Source organism: Molothrus aeneus, chromosome 7, assembly GCF_037042795.1.
Source record: "Molothrus aeneus isolate 106 chromosome 7, BPBGC_Maene_1.0, whole genome shotgun sequence".
NCBI classification, from domain to species: Eukaryota; Metazoa; Chordata; class Aves; order Passeriformes; family Icteridae; genus Molothrus; species Molothrus aeneus.
In genome coordinates, this window is record NC_089652.1 from 24490781 (window position 1) to 24514649 (window position 23869).

A 23869-nucleotide genomic window follows, 5' to 3' on the forward strand; every position below is an offset into this window, starting at 1 on the left:
ATAGCTGTGTGCCACATACAAGGATGTAATATTTCAGACGGCTGGAGAAAATGTGATAAATTGAGTTTTTGCTAGATTTGCTAAAATCAAGTTACTGGGGGATTCATCTCCACAGCTGAATCCTGAGGTTGTAGGAGCTAGCAGGACTGTGTGTTTGAGCATCACAGTTAGGGAGGGAGACTGGGTCCCCATGGTGCTGTCGGACATCTGTGAACATCTCTTGGCTCTGAAGAGAGAAGCTCAGATATCAGAGACTCATTTATTACAGAGTCCCAGAAGCCAACGTGAGTCCAGGCTGTAGCTGCAGCTTTTCCCCTCTGCCTTTGCCTGGAGGTTGTTGCTCTTAGTTCCTGCTCCATCCTGCTCCATTCCTGATCCCTCATCATTGATGCCTCCAGCTGCTCGTTAGACAAAGCCCAGGTCCTGCACTCACCATTTTGAGCCCTGTAAGAGACCCTGCTGTGCAGTGAGGTGGAAAGGCAGGGATGCTGCAGATCTGGGAGGTTTCTGCATGACCTCCTTACTGCTGGAGCCTCATTTGTGTGCTGAGGGACAAAACTGTTGACAAAATAAGGCACCAGGGACTGACATGAGAAGGGCAGACCAGAGGCAGAGAGCAGTGGTCCTTGTACCAGGCTGGCTCTTGGTGTGGAAGAGGTTTGGTGAGTGGGGAAGCAGAGGAGTTGTGCCAAGTTCTGGTCCCTCCCCTTTTGCATCCTGTCTGGCAGTACCTGCTCTTCTGGGCTCCTAATCACTCTGGTGATGTCCCACCCCAGTCTAAGCCAAGGGCACAAACATGCACAGCCAAACCTGAGCCCCCTCAAATTGGACCTCACGTGGGGAGTTTGAGTGCCAGATGTCAGTGCTCATTCCCACGTGCACCTTTCTCCCATATAATCCTTCCCTGCTTCCCTTCTTCTGGTTTGTCATGTCACCCCTTGCCAGGTGAAAAAGGTTCATGGAGCCTACAACTCTCCTTGCTCCCCCTCTCCCAATATATAATGAAAACCAGTAACAAGTATAGCCAAGGATGGGTTTGTAACATAAACAGTTGTTTACAGTTTTGCTAAAATTTCATCAAAGATGACATTTTAGGTGATCTAGCTGAAACAAATGAAACTATCAACATGTTTGCATTAGGTTTTGTAAAAAGAAGTATCACTCTTGCCCAGTGTGGTCCTCAGTTCCTTAGGTTCCGAGACCTGATGTAGTGACCTAGAAGCTGAGACAGTTTCCCACCAGGGTTAGCAAGAGCAGGATCTGGTTCATAACCTGAGGCAGTTACCATATCCAGCAGTGTCCAGTGCCAGGCTCTGTTATCCTGGTGCTCCAGCAGGCTAGTGATGAGGCTGATCTGGGCTCTAAGAGCAAATATCTTCTCCCCCGTGCTGAAAGTATGATTCAACCTTCACTATCCCATAGATATTCTGCCTTTAAAAGCTTTTTAATCTTGGAGCACAGCTAAAGAGACAACTGGAATCTATAATATGGCTTTTAAACACTAAACAGTGAGGAGTAAAATGTAATGGCTCTCTCCTAACCTAAATAAGCAATTACAAACAACTGTAAAGGGCTCCTGAGCCTGTGTGCACAGAGGATTTTAGTCTCGTGGTGAACAGGATGATAGCAGACGATAGATCAGAATAATATGGGGCGCTCATGGATACCCTGTTAAAAGCTGCACCAGAAACAAGGGGACGAGCCAGGAAGTTCAGTGTTTCGGCCACCACTCTAACTGTCTGAGTCACAGGGCAGAACACAATTTGTTCTCCATCTTGCTTGCTTCTAGGGTGCAAATAGCCAGCCCTGTAGTTCATCAGTATGACTGGCTGGGATGTTGGATGGTGTGGGAGAAAAATTTGAGAACATTTTCCTTGCCTGGGCTTGACGAAGCTCCCTGGGTCTGAGTAGGATATCAGCCTGCAGCAGAGGCTGTCTCAGAACTTATCACCACCACCAACCTCACTTTCTAAAATAGGTAGCAGAGACAAAAACCTGAGCAATGAACTGGTGGTGTCTGGTTGCCAACAGAGCTGGTTGGGGTCAGTGTGGGTCCTCTGGAGTGGTAAGAGTTGTGCTTATCCAGCTTTTCCTTCAGTGGTGACAAGGCATGTAAGAACCCAGTATTTGAGACCATTACATCCCTGACATCTCATTCACATCAGCCAAGCATTATTAGAGGAAAAAAGGGATGGAAGCAGCATGATTGCCTGAGCCAAACCAGGTAAAAAAGGAAGAAAGCTCAAATGGTGGATAAGGGAGCTTCTGCCATGCCTGCCACGTGTGCTGTGCCGTGCTGTGGAAGGAGGGGAGCCTTGCTGATGCTGTCTGTCTGTCTGTCTGTCTGTTTCAGGGGGAGTTGCTGAGCCCGTGTCGATGCGATGGATCTGTGAAGTGCACGCACCAGCCATGTCTGATCAAATGGATTAGCGAGAGAGGCTGCTGGAGCTGTGAGCTGTGTTACTACAAGTATCACGTCATTGCCATAAGCACAAAGAACCCTCTGCAGGTAAAGGTACTAGAGACATTTCAAAGTCTATTTATTCTTGTTTCAATTTTTGTTTCTGGGAGCAAGTGGATTTTACCTGTGTGGGTTTTCCTTCCCTGTGCACAGGGATTCCTATGTCTGAGGCACTTAGAAAGGATTGCCAAGGGCTGGTCCAAAGAGGCCCCATGTTCTGCTCAGTGGTTCTGGGAGCATCCCTTGGGAGTCTGCTCTTTCTCTCCTTGGCAATTCCTGTATTCACTTGCCTCCTGTTGAAAATTCCACAATAGTGCTTTAACACCTCACAGCCATTCAAATGTGTTCATCCATAGGAGATCCCAGGTGTGCCTGCCTCCAGGGCCAGGCAAGGACTGTGCCATTGTGGGATTTACTGCAACAGAACACACAGTCTGTGACTGAGCAGTCGAGACTCCATGTGTTTATAGTTGTGCCATTAATCCTGATCTCCTCCTGCTGAGACTCCGCTGTGTTGGCGTGAGGGATGGTGGAGGCAGATGGAGGGTTCTTAGCGCTCTCCTCTCTGATCTCACCCCCTTTTTCACTCCACTGCTCTCACACAATCATGGCACGGCACGGGAGGTGTTGACTCTGATGCTCTGGTCTCTTCAAGCCTGATTCTTGATGGACTTTTGCAGATGTGCACACAACAGGTAAAGCACATCTTGATGTGTCTGTGAAAGTCATCCAAGGACTCACGTTCTTATCTGAAAAGCATTGTAGTGAATAAGTCACAGTACAGACTGGTGATTTTAAATCAGGATTCAGAATGGGGAAATCTGTGTGACTATTAAAAATGGGATAAATTATCCTTAATAGCTATTGATTTATTGTGGGGGCAATGCCTGAAGATGCATTAATTACTGCATGCCTTTGCTGAGCATCATTAGTGCCTCAGTCATAAGGAAGCACATTACATCCAGGCACTTCTTCTTAATCAGCATCATCTGGACTGGAGGGGCATTACAGTGGTTTAGAGACCAGGGTCACGTCTGTAGGGATTTTGGTCTGTCCAGTGCCTGGCCCTCTGTGGGTCACTCTCTCCCAGGAGGCAAGGGCAGTGCTGGTGATGGTGCCCAGTTGTACAGGGGAGTGGAGGAATGCAAACTCTTGCTCTCTCCTTCAAACTGCGATCTCTGTGTGTTTTTTTCTAGGGCTGAGGTCACTTACCACATTGAGGAAACAGGGACAACCTATTAGGACTCCAGACTTAAATGAAGTACTGAAATTAGGGGGACATCATGGGGAAACTTTGCTGAGGGGAAGGAAAAAACTTCCTGCTCTCTGAGAGTCCCTAGAGCTTCTGATTCAATTTTCCATGAGCCATGGGCTGGACACATCAGTAGTTTCATCCCAAGCCTCAGACCCAGAATGTTTTAATTTCTTGGCTCTAGTAACTCAGAGCAGATTGAAACACAGGAGGGGAGATGTGGACAAAGCAGCTTTTGTTTATTTCTGGAAAGCTGCTCCATGAGTGCCCTAATGCTTCCTGCATCTCAGATTGGGGATGCAATGCTGAGCAGCACTGAAGGTTTGTGAGTACAAATTTGTGAGCCTTTGTGTCCCCAGAACCACCTTTAATTAATGACTTCAAAACACTCTGCACTTTCAGGTGGCTCAGGGCAATGGGTCAGTGACTTTCTTCCTGTTCCTCACTCAACTAAAATTTGTTGGATCTGCTCACAGACAAGCTTCCACCTCACATACACAACTTTCAGAGCCTATGCAAAGCTTCTCTCACTCTGGGAGAGTGGCCTGATCTGATGGCCTTTGCCATGAACACTGGGTGGCAGAAACAGCTGAGTTAGAGAGCTCAGCTCCAGGAGCAAGGGTCCCAAAGGACTGTGCAGATCTGGGGCTTGGAGCCTTCACATTGCTGGCTTAGACTTCACAGCACTTCTCACAGAAGCACTGGGAAATTTGGAGGATGGGAAGAAGCAACTGGAGTGAAAAACCACTTGGCCTGGAATAAATGCAGTGTGTAGAGCTACAGCTGTGTGCCTGGGTGCCCTGTCTGGTGCCAGCACAAAGGCACTGCTGGGAAGCAGATGCTACCCTGGCGTTAATATGCAAAATCCTGTGGGAAGTGGTGATACACCAGGCCAGCACTTCCTACCAGTACGCAGGGCCCCCTGGAACCCCTTACTGTGAATGCCTCATTTCTCAGTGGCTCTCACCATCTGGTAAGATACTGGGAAAAGGAGGCAGAGAAGACACAGGAGTTACTATGCCCCAACACTGTATCCCATAACAAGTGACAGCATGTGCAGGTGGGAGGAGCATCATTTCTGCTTGGTCTGCACCCCATGTGTGGATAACACGGGCCAATTGAACATACAAGTATATCTCAAAGTCCCTGACCTTTCTTCTCAGGGTCTGCTGGAACTTGGGCCCAGCTTGATTCTTACAAGAAATCTCTGAATTTCTCAAGCACAGTTTTCAAAGGGGAAATGCTGTAGGAAGTCAAGATCATTTGTTTTTCCAGACCAGCCACAATACAGGCAAGGACCACACAAGCTTCATGTCCTTGTCCAATATAACCTATTTGGGTGATGCTCTGAGCATGGCTAGATTCTAACCAAGATCATGGCCTACCTCTCTCCTGTGCTCTGTATCTGATAGACTGCTAGAAGCCAGATCCAGGCTGCTGGCAGACCCTGGGCTCCCTGAAGCATGTCCAATTGGTCTGAGCAGAGCAGCACATCCAACACCCACATGTTCCCTGGGACCTGCATGTTTCTCTGCCCATTTTGACATCTGCTGCACATTTTTTGGAGTGCTTAGAAGCACAGCATGGGCCAAATGTGTCTAGAGACTCATGGTGTGGGCAGAGAAGTTACAGCCGGGTTCATGCATAATTAACACAGGCTCCTTCCAGCCTCCAGGCTATTACGATGCTTCATACTAGAGAGGGACCTTTAGTCTTCTGTTTTGGCAGAATTAATCTCTGTAAATTAACCCACCCCACTCCCAACTCCCTGGATTGCAGGCATTTAAGAGCAAAGGTCTTCAAGCAGCAATAGTGCTAACCTGCTGAGACTGGGGAATAAAGTTGTTGGGCAACATAGCAGGTGTCCTGCCAAGCAGCAGTCAGGCAGTGAATGAGCAAAAATCTTCCATCAGCTGTGAACAACCAAGAAATCCAGAGCTTTTTTCCATCCATCCATCCATCCATCCATCCATCCATCCATCCATCCATCCATCCATCCATCCATCCATCCATCCATCCATCCACCAATCCATTCTGCTCTCCAGTTTGCCAGTCACCAAGACAGGAGTCACGGGCTTGGAGGCTTTAAATGCTTCCCGCCACTGTAATACTTCTGTTAAGCCCATGATTTTTAAAAGACCCTGAAGGCACAGGGGTTTAGAAGCACGTGATCATACTGCCTGCACCCTGGTGCTGATACATAGTGGAGTAGGTATCTGCCTTGATGGGCCTCTGAAGTGTACTTAATCTATACACCTCCTTTATAGTCAGTCCTGAACCACATCCACTCTGATGCTCTCATTTTAGCAAAGAGAAAATCTGTTTGAACCAACCTTCCCAACAACTGTCTGCAGTCTTGATGAGTTCAGCTCTGATTTACAGTTTTTATCTCCGACTCTTCCTGCATTGCAGGCTGTTTCTGCTCCAAAGATCCCCAGTTATGCAGTGCTGGGGTTGGGACCTGCTCTCTGTTCTCCTCTGGCTCCATTTTATCCATGGTGATGATCTGTTAGGAGCTGATGGCCTCTTCATCAGAACACTCACAACTGCAAGAACAGCTGATCTCACAGGGTGTTTGAGCTTTAGCCTGAGATGCTGAGCTAAAAAGCTTGAGGCAAGTTTACTGATGTGTCCTGGTTGTCCCAGCCTGCTGAATCAGTTTTATTGAGCATGAACTTTGCTGGTCCCTGCTGAGCTTCAGCTGCAGCCTGCAAGCAATGGGTGTAGTCACTGCAAGAGAGACTTCAGGGCCTGTGTGTTACAACAGGATTTTTCCAGGATGCTGGTGCTGTAGTCTGAGTCTTACCAGATGCTGTGGCACATGGAGGAGGGGGTTTTCATCGCTGCACGTTTCCATTACATGGCCCTACTGGGCCCTCCCTCCTCCTTGCTGCATTTCTAGTATCTGAATAAACTACAGCATCTGTAAGTGTACAGCAGGGAAGCTATGCCAAAGCAGTAGCTTAATTTTGCTTGGCAAATTTATAAAAAAAAAAAAACATCCTCCAGAAGTTAATTGATGGCCAGGGTCTTGGGACAGCAGCAAGGGGAGAACCACACCTAAGCTGCAAATGATCCTCTCCCACCTTCTAGGAAAAACCTCTCTTGCTTGTGACCCTGGGTCTGAGAATTAAATTGCTGACTAGCACAGCTCAGGATGTTAATGATGTGTATTAAGGGGACATGTCAGATACAGCAATAAAAATAAACTGAACTGCCTGAGGCAGGCATGGAGGAGCTCTCAGGGGAGTGCAGGAAGGCTCTTCCAGCAAATGAGACTTCTTTGCAAGCTGCTGCAGTAAGACATAGACATCTTCTGCAGGCAGTATCTGCCTTGGATATGCTTGTGCTGCTGCTTGGGAACCTTTGTAGACTGCAAGTGCCAAAGACAGGGAAATACAGATCAGGCATTAAATACTATAGTAATGGCATTATTCATCTGTGTTATATGAGCAGGTTTTCACTTACAAACCTCTAAGCAGAAGCACTGAAGCAAACAGGGAAACAGGTTTGTGTCGAATACAACTTGCAGGTTATGAAACAGTGCAGGAGAACAAGTGACATACTCAAAGGCAGCAGTACCAGCTTGGACCCTGACTAAAGTCATCACAAATGTCAGACCTGAGCTCCTAAGAAGCTCTTTCTGAGGCATCTGGGTTGCAGAGCTTTGTGATTTGGGCAAAATGGGGAAACCTGGGGAAACTGGTCTGAGAGAGAGTGGTCTGCACCTGCAGACATGGGTGGTGTGCCAAAGCACTTGGCCCAGGGGGGTGGTAGCCGAGGACAGACAGCTCCAGACAGTTTCTCTAGAATGGTTTGGAGGGTTGGAGCACTTTTCCAGTGTGGGTGGCAGACCATCACAGAGAACAGCTTGGACATGTTCTGAAGCCATTGTGAGTCTGGAGCTCACAAAACTAATCCTGTTATCCTGCAGGAGCCTTTAAAGCTTTTTGGTACCACCAAGTCCTTAGTTCTGCCCTGTTCAGCACTGGCAGAGCTTTCTACCTGCCTAAAGGTCATGTCCCTGACGACAGCCTGGGTGAGCTGAGTTGTTAAAGGTGCACTTATTTAAGTGCAGCTCACTGGCTACCAGGAGCTCGAGTCATTATCAGCTGGGGGAAGAAGGGCTCAGCTTTAGGTCTCTCCCCACAAGTGGGATTGCTTGACCTACTGTGATCTTGCTAGATCTTGAACATTTGAGTGGAGATTTGGAGGGAGGGGGCTGTGTCTGCTGCTAGGCATTCAGACAAAGAGCTTTGGGGGTTTCAGATGTGCCAATAGAGGGACTTCAGAGTTGCTGAGCAGCTCTACTGGTGACCCAAGGATGATAGGGTCATCTGCCAAGTCCCTGGTCTGCTGGCCATAATGAGGATGGAGAGGGCTTGGGAAAAGGGGTGATTTTCTAAGGGCTGTTACGAAATCTGAAAGACACGGTGCTGTGATTGAGGTGAGCTCCTAAGGCTACCAGCGCAGGGACGCATCAAGCCCAGCTCCTGCAGCTGAAATTCATCAGTACATTCCACCTCTGAACAGCTCTTGGACCTTTCTGTCTGAGCACTCATGGGGGTAAGAGGCTCTATCTTCTATCTCATGCTAACATCTTCTATCTCATACACTAAGATGTGTAGCAAAATAGAATTAAAAGATGAAAAATAATAACTCTAGTTATTAGTGGCTCAAGCTTAGACCTGGGACACTAAACTGCAGTTCTCAGGGTTGCCAGAGAAGAAATACAACATTTATTACTTCTTTTTTTTTTTTTTTTTTTTACTGGAAATTATTAAATTCTTCTGCATGCTGGCTGTTTTCCCCAATGTTCAGCTTTGACCCATTTACCTCCTTGCCAGAGAGTAATCACACCCCAGTGCCACCTTCTGAACAGAGTCAGGACTGCTGCTGTGTGTGTCACTGTCACTTAGTGCCAGATGCAGGGGGAGAGCCTCCTACCCCCTGGCACAGCTGACAGACTCCAGGCTCTTCATTATCACCACAGTCAACTTCCCAGCAGCCACTGCCAGCTGAGCAGTGTCAGGCACTGTCCTTGCCAGTGTTTCAGCCTCCCTGTTCCCAGCCAAGGGGAACAGGGTCTGAGGTTTTGCACTCAGGTGTAACTCTTCTGTTCTCTGAGCCCCATCCCCTTTGACAGTGTATTTAGTGCTACACCTAAGCCTCCCTTTCTCTGCATAGCCATGGTGTTGGTTGTACATGGCTTCTAGTTGTAGAAAACAGTTCCTTTGCTGCTAATTGCTACCTTGGAAGGACCTGTTGCTAGCAGAGGCCTTGCAGTATGCCAGGCAGATGGTGAGGAGCCAGTCCATTACCTCCTCAAGAGAGAGAAATGATGCAGAATGATTTGGCTGGCACAGGCACATGCGGGTCAGTGTGCGGGGCCCGCAGTGAAGCCTTCGCACGCAGCCCCAGGCTGTGCTCTCAGCACTCTCATTCCCTCCGAGTCAGCCACAGCCAGTGGAATGGGAGATGAGGTCTGGGGAAAGCTGCAGGGGCAAAAATGCAACCCCATGCACACAGCCAAGCTCCCTCCCCTTCATTGGCTTATGGTGCTGTTGAGAACAAAGCTGGAGAGCTGGTGGGAGGATGGCAGAGCTGCTTATCCCACCCTCAGAAGCCAGATTTGTGATGAGTGCTGGGTGGGCTTTGCTCTGCTTGATGTCAGGAGAGGAGTTGCACCATTGCACCTCTCCTGTGGACTCCAGCACCCCTGCAGCATTGGGACTTCCAGGCTGCTCACTGTGTGACCTTCTCAGTGGCACAGAGGGGCCAGGTGGATTTGGTGGAGGCATGGAGCAGGTCAGGCTGTGGCAGAATGGAAATGGGCTGGTGAAATGTTTACTAAGTGTCCCCAGTGCTAAGTGTTTTTGCCTTTGGCTGGGGCAGATAGCAGGAAGGGGACTGGAATAGCTGAGCCCAGGGAAGAGACTGGGTTTAGCTGAGCCCAGTCCTGCTTCAGGGGAGAACAAGCTCTTTCTCTAGGTACAGCAGCTCAGTGGCCATTTCTGGGGCCAACTACCAAATAAGCTGGTACTGCCCACCTCACTGCTGCTGCACATCCATGGTAGACAATTTTAGAGCTGTCTGCCCATGCAGGATGTAAGCCAAGGAGCAAGGCTGGCAGAGGCAGAGGAATCTCCTTCAGCTGCCACCCACAGACCTCAGCCTCTGGCTGAAGCTCTCGTTTGTCCCTCTCCAAAAGCAGCCCTTTTCAGGGAAGTGCATTCAGTTCAGGGGTTTGGTCATTGGCCTGTTAGCAGTGCCATGTGTGCCTGTACCAGCACAAGTCACTTCTTGTGCTTCTCACCCTTCAGTCAGGGTTCAAAAGTCCTTGCAAAAAACATTGCTAACTCCTGGCTGGCCTGAGCATTAAAGAGGTATCCCGTACTTGAACTCCCTTCTTGCACTGCAGAAGGATGGAACAAGGCTTGATGGGTGATCCCGCTGTCCTAGGATGTGTTTGACCAACATGCAGGGCACTGAGATCTCACCAGACTGTCACTTCACAGGGGGACTGAATTTGGGCTGAATCTAGGCTAAAGATTTTCAACTCCTCTGAATCCTCTGTACCTGCAGGAGGTTGAAGTCCATCCTTGTTTATCCTCCTGCCAGTCCCACTGTGATTTCAAGGGCATGTATCTCACAGCTAGAGGTGGCCTATATACTTCAATGCCAGGAGAGACTGTCTCTCCTCAGCCTGTTTACACATGTGATTTTTGATTTGCAGAAGATGCTATGGACCATGTCCCCAAGTCTTGTTAAAGACTCCAATTTCTGCTCTTGGTTTTATAGGACAGTTTTCTCAGCAGTGTAAATCTGAGTGGGGAGGTTTTATGCTGGATGACAGAGAGGAGTCTGGGTTTAGGATATTTATAACGTAGCTTATACAAAGCTCTTTGACAAAGTGAATGGATTTGGAGGAGTTATTTCTATTTTTTTCTTTTTCTGAGGAAGAAGCATTGACGTTTACCTTGGAACACAGCCTGAATATGTCATCATCTAAAGGCAGGGTGTCCTGACCACAACTTGTGTTGTTTGTAGCATGTTCTGTGGGATGTGCATTGCCACTGTGAGATTCTACCTAGGGCTGTGATCATGTCAGATCTCACAAAGTGGCACAGAGCCAGCTCATATGAGTCCTTCAAAAGAAAGCTTGGTTCTCTGAGATACTTACTCTTTTGGTACTGGAATGCCCTGGATGAGGATGTTGCCTGGCTTCTATTTGAGGGAGCAACTGAGCTTTATGGTTTGTGATGGCCATCACAGATCTACTGTCATTTTTGGTGTCTTGCCTTCATCCATCCTGCCTCACTCAGGTCACTGTGCTTTCCTGGTGAGAAGCAGGACACCTTTCAATTGCCTCTTTGGCAATGTTGTCAAGAAACCCAAGGCAATGCACTATTGAACAACTGCCATGCTCCATCTCAGATGTGGATGGGGTAAAAGCACCTATGCCCAGAGGTGCTCTTTGAGATCTCCAAAGCCACCACAATGGTGTAAAACAGTGATGTGCTCCAAGTAACTAACTCTTCTCTTTTGTCCTCCCTCCCTCCCTCCCTGCCTTCCTCTTGTGCCCTCCCTGTACAGTGGCAGGCCATCTCTCTGACGGTCATTGAGAAGGTTCAGATAGCAGCAGCCATCCTGGGTTCCCTCTTCCTCATCGCCAGTATCTCGTGGCTCATCTGGTCGACCTTCAGTCCTTCAGCCAAGTGGCAGCGCCAGGACCTGCTCTTCCAGATCTGCTATGGAATGTACGGCTTCATGGACATTGTCTGTATAGGTGGGTGACCGTACCTCACACCGCGGCCACAGCTCACTCACCCCTGGAGAGCAGTGGGACATGGCCTGGAGAGCCAGCCCATACAGTTTGGCTTGGATTGAGTCCCACAGCTTTTCCTCCTCTTTGCTTTTTTGGCCCATTTTTTCACTGTTCTCTCAGCTCATCTGGGCAGTGCCAGAGTGTTTCCTTGGCTGGGGTGGCAGAGGGACCCGCAAAAACGCCAGAGAGAAGCAGATGTCTCTTCAGAGCAAGAAGTGGGTGGGGAAGTCTGGGGGAGGCTGGGGAGTGTAAGGCTTTAGAGAAACTCCTTTCCTCCTGGAATAGCTAATTTAGGGACTGCCTCACACTGGGCATGGCAGGGTCTCTCCACACGCAGCTCCTTGGCTCTCCAGCCCAGTCTCTCTGCCAGGCAGGAGTGGCTTCCCCTTCTTTGGCCCACCTTGGAGCTGCAAGTCCAAACCAGGTCACAGGCCAGCCTGGGGTCCTTGTCAGGTTGCTGGTACAGAGCAGCTCTTTGAGGATGCAGCTGCCTCACTCACACTGCACAAGCCTGCAGAGTACAGCAGCTGCTGTCACCCTGACCCCAGTAGAGTCTTCCTGGGACCAGTGCAGGTCTGCAGGATGGAGGGACATAGCTGCCAATACCTGCAGCAGTTCCTGAAACACTCTGGTGAGCACCAGCCACCTCCAAATGCCCCTGAGCAGTGTCCACCCAAGCACAGGCCACAAGATAACTTGTCAGTTCAAGTGACCCTGACAGGAAGCAAAAAGGGAGCCAAAGATCTCTTCATGTCTGGGTCCTGGCATCACTGTTATGAAGTTAGAAGAAGCCCTCCCAAGCTCAGTGGGAAAAGGCAGTCTTCTTGACTTGGTAGGTATGTGTATGTGTGGATAGAGCCATTCCAGAGGATAGAACAGCCCCCATTCCAGCCCTCAGGAGAAGCAGGACAGAGCTGCAACTGGTGGAATTTGGGTGCAGAAGTAAAACAGACCCAGTGGCAGGGACAGAATTCTGGACTGCACACCCTGGTGTCCAGGTTCAAATGCTCTTGGCCTCAGCAGCCTTCCAGCACAGGACTTGGGCCTGCCAAGACCAATTCCTCCCACTGTTGCCACCACTGTGCTAGCATGAGATGTGAGCTAGCATGAGATGTGAGCAGAAGATCATCCTGCTCCTTCATGTGATGCTGGTTGGAGCTACCACATTTCCCCAGGAAGAAAGCGTGTTAAAGAGAGATGGGCAGCACCCATGCGTTGGCACAATAGGCACAATAGGCTATGTTCTCTTGCTGGAGAAATTGAAAGTGGAAAAAAAATTTTCCCTATGCATGTGTCCTGTGCACATATGTTGCTTTGTTGGCCGGAGACAGAAGTGGAGAGCTCTGAGCTGGGCAGACATCAGTAACATGATTAACTGGCTTTGATTAAGCTTCAAGAACTGAGGGGAACTGATTAGCTCATCTGTTAATAGGAGGCAAATCTTCCCACATAGCAGAGAACAAACCATGCCAACCTTGAACTGAAGGGGAACTGGGCAGACAGATCAGATTTTAGGTTCTTTTGTTTGTTTGTTTTTGTTGATTTTTTTCCTAAGGATTTGGCCTCTATTTCTCTTTTCCACCTTCTCTGAGGGAAAAAATAAGTTTATTTGCATCACCATAAAGCATAATGCCCTAAGCTGGGAGCTTACATCCCATTCCCAGGAACATTTCAGAGTCGTGACTTGGGGCATCCCCTTGTCTCATGTTCCTCCCTGCACAGCTGGCAGTCCTGGGGTGCCAGGCATGCTGGCTTTCCCACAAACTCAAAAGGCAGTGGGAAGCATTACAGATGCAGTGAGTTAACATGTCTGTACGTGGGTTCTCTTGCCCAGAGCTGCTCCACTTGGGCTGTGTGCAGCACGTCTGCCTGTGCTGCCAGGCAGCCCACCCATGCTCATCAGGGAGAGGGTGGGCACGTGAGCTCTGTCTCCATTCCTGTAGAAAAGCTCATATGTGATGCTGCCAGCCCTCTGCCCCTGCCACCCTGCAGTGTAAAACTTGATTGTATAGTGCATTTTTGCTCTTTGAAATCCCAGCTGTGGATGCTGCTGCTGCTGCTCCCAGCTCAGCAGTGGAGAGAAAATAAACTCTGAGCAGTACTAGCTGAGAGTGTGTGTTCACTTTCCTCCCCTCCTCCTCCTCTTCTGCCCAGTTCAAACTCAGTGACAAATGAGATCTCCAGGAGTCACAGCTCCCTGGCTGTTGATGTGGTCATCCCTCTTTTCTGAGTGACTTCTCCTCAGCCCTGCAGATTTCAGGGCATGCACTAGCACTGGCCAAAAGGCTGCTCTGTCCCACTGAGGGGCAAGGCCAGGTCAGGCCAGGGGAAGGGACTGATCACAGGGAATTCTTTCCTATGAACACACGCTCAGAGTGTTGGGGTTGTTCTGCCTGGAGAAGAGGAGGGTCTGGGGATACAGCTTTCCAGTATGTCAAGGAGCCTACAAGAGAGCTGGAGAGGGACTTAGGGCAAGGGGATGTAGTGATGGAACATGGGTCATGGCTTCAGTTTGAAAGAGAGTAGGGTTAGATATTAGCAAGAAATACTTTACTGTGAGGGTGGTGATGCACTGGAGCAGGTTGCCCAGAGGAGTTGTGGGTGTCCAATCCCTGGAAGTGTTCAAGGCCACACTGGATGGGGCTCTGAGCAACCTGGAGTAATAGAAAGTGTCCTTGCCCAAGGCAGCTTGGAACAAGATGATCTTTAAGGTCCCTTCCAACCCAACCCATTCTATGAACGCTGCAACTGAGGTGAATTCCTCATTCATTGTAACTTTGTGATGGATGCAGCAGTGTCTCCCTAGAAGGCTTGCAGTGAGTTCCTCACTGTGGAGAGGGAGAGCTTTTCTCCCTCTCTTTATCCTTCTTCCAAACCTTACTGCCTCATGCAGGGTCTTTTGACAAATAGTCAAAGGCAGCTCTGGAGATGGAAAGTTCTGCTTCTGACTGCCAGCATGGCCCCAAGCCTCTTGTTATTCATCCCTGGGTTTTAGTTCAACTTCTGCAAGTTTAGGATAAAACCTCTCATGGATAATTACAGTGGCAATGGATCTTGAAATACTGGAGTGTTGTCTGTGCAATTCAGTGTCTCCTCCTCTGCAGTAGAGCCTTTTTCCTCTTTTGTTACCTAGCCTGTGGGTGGGTAGGAAAGATTTAGGAGCTAAGAAATGCTCAGTCATGGGGAAAGGGCAGGACATTAGGTGCACTCAGTTCTACCACAGTTGTTTTTTTCCAGCTAATGTAAGATGCTGTCTGTACATTTTTTTGTAACAGGCTGGGCAGCCTTAGCTAGCAGAATGTGACACCATAGGTCCTACAGTAATTGCATCAATTCCAGTTGTTTCTTCCTCCAGCTTGACCCCCAAGTTTTTCTTTCGCTATCAGAGGAGCAGAGGTTTGAAAGACCTCTCTTACTGAAGAGCAGGTGTGCTGAAATAGAGCTCCTCTGTAGTTCCTGCCAGTTTGCACTTCTGTTATACTTGGGTGTCTCACATCCATTGGGTAGCCAGTGATTCTTGTCCTGGAGGCAGGTTTATACACCCTGTCACTGGAGATGCTCAGCAGGACACTTCCTCTGGCACTGTGGAGTCTCAAAGCTGGAGAGTCACCAACTCTGCAGAGGTGTGAATAAAATCAGACAGGCAGTCAGCAACTGCCCAGCTGTTTTGTGTGATCTCCTCTCTACCTGGTCAGTTAGGGATTTAGGTATCAATTTGCCAAGATAGAGATATCTGTGGCAATTTGCATGGGTAATCCCATGGCAGCACTGATCTTTTCCAGTGTGGAGTCAAAGGTGAGGGCATGAGTGCTTCCTTGCACATACAGCTCCCTCAGCACAGATCATTTAGTTGTAGTTATCCTCATTTGTTCTGAAATGGTCAGATCATCTCCAAGCTGAACTCTCAAAATATGTCTGTTTACTCAGAGACCATTGATCCATGGAACAAAATCCAGGGGTCTGGATTTGACCCTCAGTCACTAAACCTTCAGTAATATACTAGTTTTCTGTGGACTTTTCTAGGTCTAGCATGCCCCACAAAAACAGTTGGGAGGGACAGGAACCATTATCTACCTCTTCACCCATGATGAAAACAAAAACCACAACCAAAGTAAAACCAGTTTGCTCCTCATGATCAGTGGGACAGGTGGTATGGCCCCAAGCACCAGAATCTCTGTCCTTCTGGGCAAGATGTGCAAAATGGGCTTTCAACACTGTTCTCCCTCTTGCTCTCAGACATCTAACAGGAGGGCAAGAAGCACTGGAAAAGATTGCTTGGGATTTGTGGGAATCTCCAGTACTGGATTTTATTTAAGAACTTCTTAGAAAACATATGTCAAGAACAGGTTGCAGAGAGATGATCCCAGTTTGTGAAGGAGGAACAAATTAAATGCTTCTTGATATCCAGCCAACCTCGATGTCTTTGATTCTGATCTCTCTTTCATCTGTGCTATCTCTGGCCATGTCTGTAGGACAGATATGAGAGTTGGATTAAACTAGAAACTGGTGATGGTGCCAGCATAGGTACAGCTCTGCTATGAAGTCATCTACAACACAGACATCTGAGATCAGGAACCAGGAAGGGAATGAGAAGTGAGATGGGGACTGTTCATTTGATTAACTGCTCTCACCATGGTCCATGAGAGGTAAATCCAAGAGGTAAATCTCTTGCATAGCAAGATTAGCAAAAATGCGGTTATCGAAATGCACAGATAAATGGAATGAGCCTTCACAGGCCTCAGTTACTGAGCAGAGAGAGTAGCAGCTTAGAGCTGGCCTCTAAATCCTGAGAGATACCTGCCTGTTAATTAAATGACAGTCCTTGGAGAGGAAAGGAGGGGTTTGCCTCTCTCTCTGTCAAGGTGCAATTAGGAGAAGTCGACATTTGTAGAATAAGGTGTCATTTGGGGTCAGGAGGACAGGAAAGCATCTCCTGTTAAACAGGGAGGAACTCTGCCAGCTAATGAGAGCATGTCACAGAGTAGGCTCAGGCATCCCCAGATGGGCTCTGAGGGAGAAGCATGTCCCAGGAGGGCCATTAGCAGGCTGTGTGCACAGGGCTGTGGTGATATGGTTTGTGTGTGCTGGCCTGCTTGGGATCACACGGGGTATCCCTGAGGCTGGCATGCTGGGGAGTTATCCTCAGCAATGCAAAAGTAATCTGATCTGCCTCTCCTTGGATCACTGACTGATGGGCACTTCTGCTTTGTCTGTGCCCAAGTCCCTCCTCCCTGGCTTACCCTGCCTTGGTGCTGACAGCAGGGCACTTCTTCAAGCACTAAATCCTCGTGCTTTCTGAAGTTTTTCCCGCTCTTTCCCTGGCTGGCCCCTGATGGTATTTGCCTTCAAAATGGCACTGCACCTCAGCAGCACAGGATGGGCAGAGCAGGACCGTTCATCCAGCCAACGAGTCTTATTGGCACACCATGGCAATCCATTACAGATCAGGAAATGTCTGCCTGCTGTTTTTAATCCCAGCTGCCAGAAAGAATAATCAAAAGCATCCAGTATGTCTGACAGCATCTCAGCACAACCATAGGTAATAACATAAGAAATCAATAGCCAATTAAAACCGATCCACAGCATTTGATCTTTCTTAGTGCAGTGGGAACAGTAATTAATGGAGCTTCCTTGAAACAGTGACAATTCAAGCTTCCTGCCAAGACTAATGGGGTTTTGTTCTAAATGAGCTTTGCTTTCCAGAGGAAATGCTGGGCTGAGGTAGCCTCGGGGTGTTATCCAGCCAGGTCACTTGGGCCTTCAGCATTCAAAGGATTTAGGAGTCAAAGTCAAAACAAAATAAAAAGAAACTGAGAATTGAAGTGTCTTCAGGGTCTTGGTCTTCATCTGTATCAGTCCCATTCTCAAAAGGAAAGCAGATGTTTTCATTCAGGTCTACACAAGTCCCCCAGGGTACCAAGCTGGAAGAATTGCTACTGCAGTAGGGAATCAGTTTTGAGGAAGCACCAAACCCAAATGTTGGCTCAATGACACCCTAAAGGCAGAGCACAAGGTAGAGAAGTTCAGCAAATGTCTTTGGAGGAGAGACCTGACAGCAGCCCACACAGCAAATGTGTGTGGCTTTGGCATACCTGGAAGAGATCTGTGAGAATATACAGAAGTCTTCTGAGCCTTTCAGCTTGATGCACTGCTTGCCATGCTCTTCATGCACTTCTTATCCATTTTGCATGTAAACTGGAGCTATCAGGAGCTAATAGGAGTGGCCAGATCCAGGTCCTACCTTCAGAGCAGGCAGTTGGGATAAAGCTAGGCAGCAAAGTCACCTTTTCTTTACCATGAACTCCGGTCGGACACATTCAGCCACAATGTGCGTGCTTTAAAAACCACTGAGCACATCATTGATCTATCAGCTGTACAGAGGCTGAGTAGACAGGAACAGTCCCCACAGGGCATGTTGTGGGGCTCTCGATCCAGCTGGGCAGGGTCCCTCCTGGGGAGCAATCATTGTGGGCCCTGTAGCTGGGCCAGCATCAGGGGAAGCGATGCTGCAAAGCTGATCTGGCCTCTGACTCCTTGGCTGTTATCCAGAAACAGTGGATGCTTGGCAAAATCGAGACAAGCCACCCTTCTGCCCCTGAAAGAAGGGACCTATTTTTATCCACTGTTGCATTGATTGTTCCATAAGAGAGCACAGGGGCAGCTGGCACGTGTGCATTACGTGCTCCAGCAGTGGGCAGGACTGCAGGGCTCCATGTGCCCACAGGACTCCAGCACAGCTCCAGTCGCTGCTGAGCAAAGAGACACAGCTTTGGACCTGGCTCTGAACGCTCTCCCTCTTTGCAGGGAAGGAACTTGGCTTCCAGCACAACCTGAGCAGCACCTAGGCTTTCACATGTGTTCGTTCAGCTCCACACTCCTTCCCCACATGCATCTCCAGCAGGGCCCCACCGTTGCAGCAGGGCTCCAGAGATGTTTTTATCGTGAATAACCATATGGTGCTCTCTGCTCCAGTGGATCAGTGTGCTTGGCATTTAATGAGGGCAACATAATTAACTTCTTTTGAGGGAGAAAAGAAATTATTTTACCTTATGAACTGCATCTTGTGTACAATCAGAATGGTGCCTTACTGTCACTAAAGTCCTTGACAAAATCACATGCCTGGTGTCCCTGGGTTAAGTTTCCGTACGTGGGCAGAGGCAGGAGCACTCACCTGCCTGTCACAACCTCTACACTGTGGCAGGAAATTCCCTTGTAGGCAGCTGGTAGGATCTCCCATGCCAGCTGCACAAATTGTGCTGTCTAGTAAGGGATGAAAAAAGTCCTCAGTTCTGTGCCAGGCTGTGTTTTTCCAACTGCCTTCTGTCCCATCACTCCTCCTACTACAGCCTGCATCCCACAGACACATTACTCCTGGAGGTGGAAGCTGTGGTCCATGGCAGGCTGTTGTGGCTGTAGAAAGAGAATTCAACTCCATGGTCACAGATGAGACCACGGTGGGGTCACCCCCCATGTACAGTGGATGAGGCTGCTTTCCCCAGCTCAGTGGGGAGCCAGAAGCAGAGGTAAGAAGAGATTAATATGAAGACACATGAATCAAGCTCTGGGATCACCTTGTAGAGACTGATTGATGGCTACCTACCAGCAGAGCCATCTTTCAACCCAGATACAACAGGCTGTAATGAAGAATATTGCAAACAAGCCTATGGGCTAAGTTGCTAAACTTAATTCTTCCTGAAAGCTACTCCCTGAAGCAGTGCTTTTGTTCCTGCACCAAGACCCATGAACGACAGCTGCAGCCTGAGTCCCTCTGCCCCATGGCAGAGTTGATTCCACAATATCCATACTATGCCAGGTAGGACAATTCACTCTGCTCAGCCACAGCCACATGAAGAGCCTTTCTGTGTTCTGCAAGGCTCTCTAAACCTTTGCTGCAGGTTTAGCCACGGTCAGCTCCATTCACTGTTGTCATACCTGTGAGCTCAGCACTGGCAGATCCCATAGGCATAAGTAAACCCTTTCCTGCCCCTCAGCCTCTGTCAGCATTCACTCATCTGGATATTGTAGCCACAAAGGCCTTCAGCTCTGGTGGAAGACCCTTGTATGTGCAGAGAAGAAAGGAACATGTTTTGCCTTCCTAGAGATCCTAGCTAGTAACAGATCAGAAATAACAGACCCTGGCCCTTTTGGCTTCTACCACCCTTTGTTAATTTTGAATAGGGCCTCTGTGGGAGAGGTGAAGACCTTTGCAGGGGAGAAGGTGGGGTGAGACCTGCGGGGACATCATCAGGGAGCAGAGAGAGGCTGCAGCACCCAAGGTGAAAGGCTTTGGGAGATCTCACAGAAATCCTGGGTTTGCAATTAAAGATTTTTTTTTTTTTTTGCCATGGCTGTGAAGGACAAAGCAGCACAGGACAGGCTGCACCATGGTGTGTCCCAGGAACCTGTTTATCCCAACAAAAGGCTGGGTAATTCCAGCATGATCACCTTCTGCCTCACATCCTTGGGATGCCTTCCTGCATGTTGGAGGGGAAAGATGCCCACATCTCACTCCAGTGAGGCAGTAGAGGCAATCACCATGCACATGCCAACGTGTGACATCACAGGCATCTCAGGTCCCTTAGTTTAGCCCATGTGCCCTAGGTTACCCTGGGGGATGGCAAGGGTGATCTGTACTCACCTTTGTGTCTCTCCTAATTAGTTTATATTTCTCTTAGTGAAAATGCACTGAGGTGACTGGAATAGTCTGGAGGATTTGGGCTCAGACAGGACCTGCATCCCTTGGAAAATGAAAAAATTGTGAAACTATTCTCATTTTTCCTTACAGAATTTCATTTGCTAATAAAAGCAGAGAGGGAGGCATTAGTTCTACTTTCAATAAGCAAATGTCATGTTTTGATCATTCTTGAACAAAGCATTTTGATTTAACATTTAGAGATGACTGCTCATGCTGAGTGTTTCAAATTCAGTGTCAGAATTTAGAATACAACATTTTTTAAAAATTCAATTCCAAATGAAACATTTTAACCTGTCTGCAAATACACGTGTGTTCTTCCATTTTGGGGAACAATGTGACTTTTTCAGGTCTCCAAGCAGGTGTGAAGGCAGATTCCCAAACCCTGCACAGCACAGTGGTGTTGTCCTTCTAAAGGAGTGTCCCTGGAATGTCTGGGGATCAGCATGACTGCCCATGCAGTGCTTTGGTCAGAGTAGCATTAGCTATGGCATAGGAAGGTTCAGGACCCAGACCTGGAGGAATGGTTTCCATCCTGCAAACAGAATGAAGTGGAAGTTGCGTGCTTTTTCTCTCTTCATCACAAGTATTCAACTCCATGGACTTCTGTAGGGAATGTCTGGAAATCTGAAGGTGGAAAAGACCCATAAAATCACCTAGAGACCAGTGCTCTATTTAGCCTAGCTTGAAATGATTACTTACTCCCTTCTTTTAAAGACCTTGCAGTATCTGTCATGCACACAATGAATGTCTTTCACCTCTTGAACAAAGCCTTTTCAAGATGTGGGGTGTTGCTGTTATATCCATTTTAAATTCAGAGGGGAAAAAAAGGTTCCAAGAGAATCTGATCTACCCAGTCCTAGCTACAAAGCAAGGAGGGGAAACTTTGAGAGAGCAAGAGGGGATATGAGTACTGCCTCCAAGCCCTGTCCCTCCTGTTTTGGCACAGTTATGGATAGACACACAAGTGGGGAATGGTGCTGGAGAGGCATGATTCAGAAGCAAGGGGGTGTTCTCTTGGTGGAGCTCCCATCTCTATTTATTTAGTTGCTTTTTCCAAGAAGAGTCTCATTTATTGCTGCCTGCATAACTACAGACTTCCCTTTAATCCTCTGCTTTATAATGCCCTGTGAATTAAATACCGCAGGAGTACAAGGGCCCTTTAGGGCACAACATCCATTTTGCTCTATCTGTCCACAGCCAGCTGAGTTTATGGGAGTACTTCAGTTTATGCTTTTATCTACTGCCTGAGCAAGAATTTCTTTGGGTTTCATTTTACCTATTTTCACTGCTATTTCTTGTTTTCCTTTAGGGTAGTTTTTATCACTGTTTTGAGTCAAGGGGTAAAAGAGTACTGGTCTGGGCAGTGCAGGAGGAGAAAGTTGTGGTTGGTAGTTTGTATGTTTACAGATGGAAGTACTGTGGCATCTCCAGGGCCATGGTGTGGCTGTGTGCAACTGCAGGGGTCAGCCCAGCTCCTCTGTCACATCTCTGCTGGACAGCTGGTGTTATTTTCCCATTGCAAACAAATCACGTGGAAGTGCTGAAGAAAATGAAATTTCTTTTCTATTGGACAGCTCTTCTCAGCTCCTTAATTTTGCCAGTGTTTCCTCATGTTGGGTCTTATCAGCTCAGCCCTACAGGGCCCTGCCCGTGTGTTGTGGAGAACATGGCTGAGCAGGCTGCCCTGGGATGGAGGCAGCACTTCACAGAGAAGATTCATTACTTTGCAGCCATAAAAGCTCCCCAAATGCTTCTGCAACACCCTGCCCCCAGCTCCCATGAGCCCCACAAGCCCCATGACAGGCAGTCCTACCTGTCAACTCAATTCATCCTGCTGGATGAAGCCTTCTTCCTCCTGCAGCTACAAATGCCATGTCTGTGAGATGGACAGCTCCCGCTTCCAGGAGGAACCTGTGGCATCCTGTGCCCACAGGAATCACTGCTGCATACTTGTGTCACATGAACTCAGGACATGCTGCAGTGTCACAGCCTAGAAATGGTTTCTTACCATGTAGCTCAGCCTCATCCTGCAAAATCTAAGTGCTTCCTGGGGGAGGGATGCTGCCAGCTGCCACACCAGGCACTCCCAGCAGTAATGAAAGAGCTGCCTGTGTCCCCAATCCCCCACACTGTGCCCCAGGATCACCCACCTGGTGGAGCAGCAGCTGTGGGGACTCCCTGAGGTGCCAGCACGCTGGATCCATGTCCCACCTCGCAGGGCTCCTGCTGACTCTGGGCTGGGTGTTACTGGCTGCAGAGAGCTTGGGGCACAGCATGATGACCTGCCCAGGTGGGATCTGCTGCTCCCCTGGCTCTGCCAGGTGGGGTGGAGGAAGCAGGGAAGGAGAAGGGCTCTCACTGCACTTGGAGGGTGGTCCTGGCCCACCAGGGGCTGAGGAAGCTCTGAGGCACAGCTGCCTTTGAACAAGGAGAAATGAGCTGTAATAAACACAAGGTTTTCTGTTTAGTCAGCACTGGAAGGTTATGGGCCAGCTTGTTTCAGCTTGTTAGTGACCCAAAATGGAAGAGTCCAAACCTTCATAAAAGACTGGGAACAGCTCCTCTGTGCACACTGGTGGGAGCTCTTCCCTGGCTGTGGAGGTACCAATCTCTGAGGGGCTCAATTTCAGTTTTGCTGGAGTCATGGCCCTGTGGCCAGGAGATCCAGGCATGGCATGACAGTGCTGGGAAAGCTGTGTGACAGTGAAACCTCACTACCATTAGTACACTTTGCAGAAGAAGGAGTGTTTTGACTTCCCCAGGTCCATGGGATCCATGGTGGCCATGTCCAGTGATAGCAGCATTCAAGGGAGTCCAGCCATGCAGACATCCCAGTCCTGCTGAGCCAAAACACAGTTTAGACTCATACATAATCAGTTCTTTAAACATTAAAAAAAAGTGCATTGAGAATGATTGATAAGAAAGTGCCTGATTATAATCAGCTAATTATTTTTCCATATGTTAAGCATTCTTGAGCTCTTGAGCTCTTGATCATTATGAATGATCAACTTGAGCTCTAATCATTATGAATATATTTTCAATTTATACTTTATCTCATTAAATGCTGGCAATTGCTAAGTTTGCACACCCTCCTAGTACAGTTCCAGCATTATTCAGAGCAGACCTTTGCTAAAAGTCTTGTGGACTAGAGAAATCCTGATCACTGGTCCAGTGTCTTGCAGCTTCCAGAAATTTCTAAAAGACAGTACCATGTGTTCCAGGCTAACCAGTAGGAACTAATCCTGTATGCAGGGTAGACTGTTCAGCTCTGGGGGAAAAAATTATATTTTGGAGAGGGGAGATGATAGTTATGAAGGAATCTATACTTCGTATTCGATTTCCACAGAAAGCAAAGACTCCCTGAAAATTTGAATGTATCAGTAGTTTGTATGGGAAGCAACTGTTTAATGAAAGCATTCCAGAGCTGAAGAAAAGTAAGATGTGAGGATAATGGACTCCAGAAAAGCAGCAGCAGCAGCCCCAGGGGAGCAGAGCAGCAAGTGTCTCTTGGGAAGAGAATCTGAAGGATAAAAGAGCTGTGAACAGCTCACAGCTGCCAAAAGGGATGATACTAAAGGCACAGCAGCAAACTGTGCCTGTGCAGGGGGAAGCTCAGAAGCGTGGGAGAAGAGC

At 48.4% G+C, this 23869-nt stretch overlaps 1 protein-coding gene across 2 annotated transcripts in view; it reads left to right on the forward strand.

Annotated features, from left to right (window-relative positions):
- The window catches only part of MARCHF4 (membrane associated ring-CH-type finger 4), a 105318-nt gene that overhangs the window by 67038 nt on the left and 14411 nt on the right, over positions 1–23869 (forward strand). The window contains exons 2-3 of one of the 2 annotated variants that reach the window (XM_066553103.1): positions 2354–2515; positions 11310–11502. In XM_066553103.1, the coding sequence (XP_066409200.1) occupies positions 2354–2515; positions 11310–11502 (355 nt within the window). The remainder of the gene's footprint in view (positions 1–2353; positions 2516–11309; positions 11503–23869) is intronic. The other variant, XM_066553104.1, reaches the window with a different exon arrangement.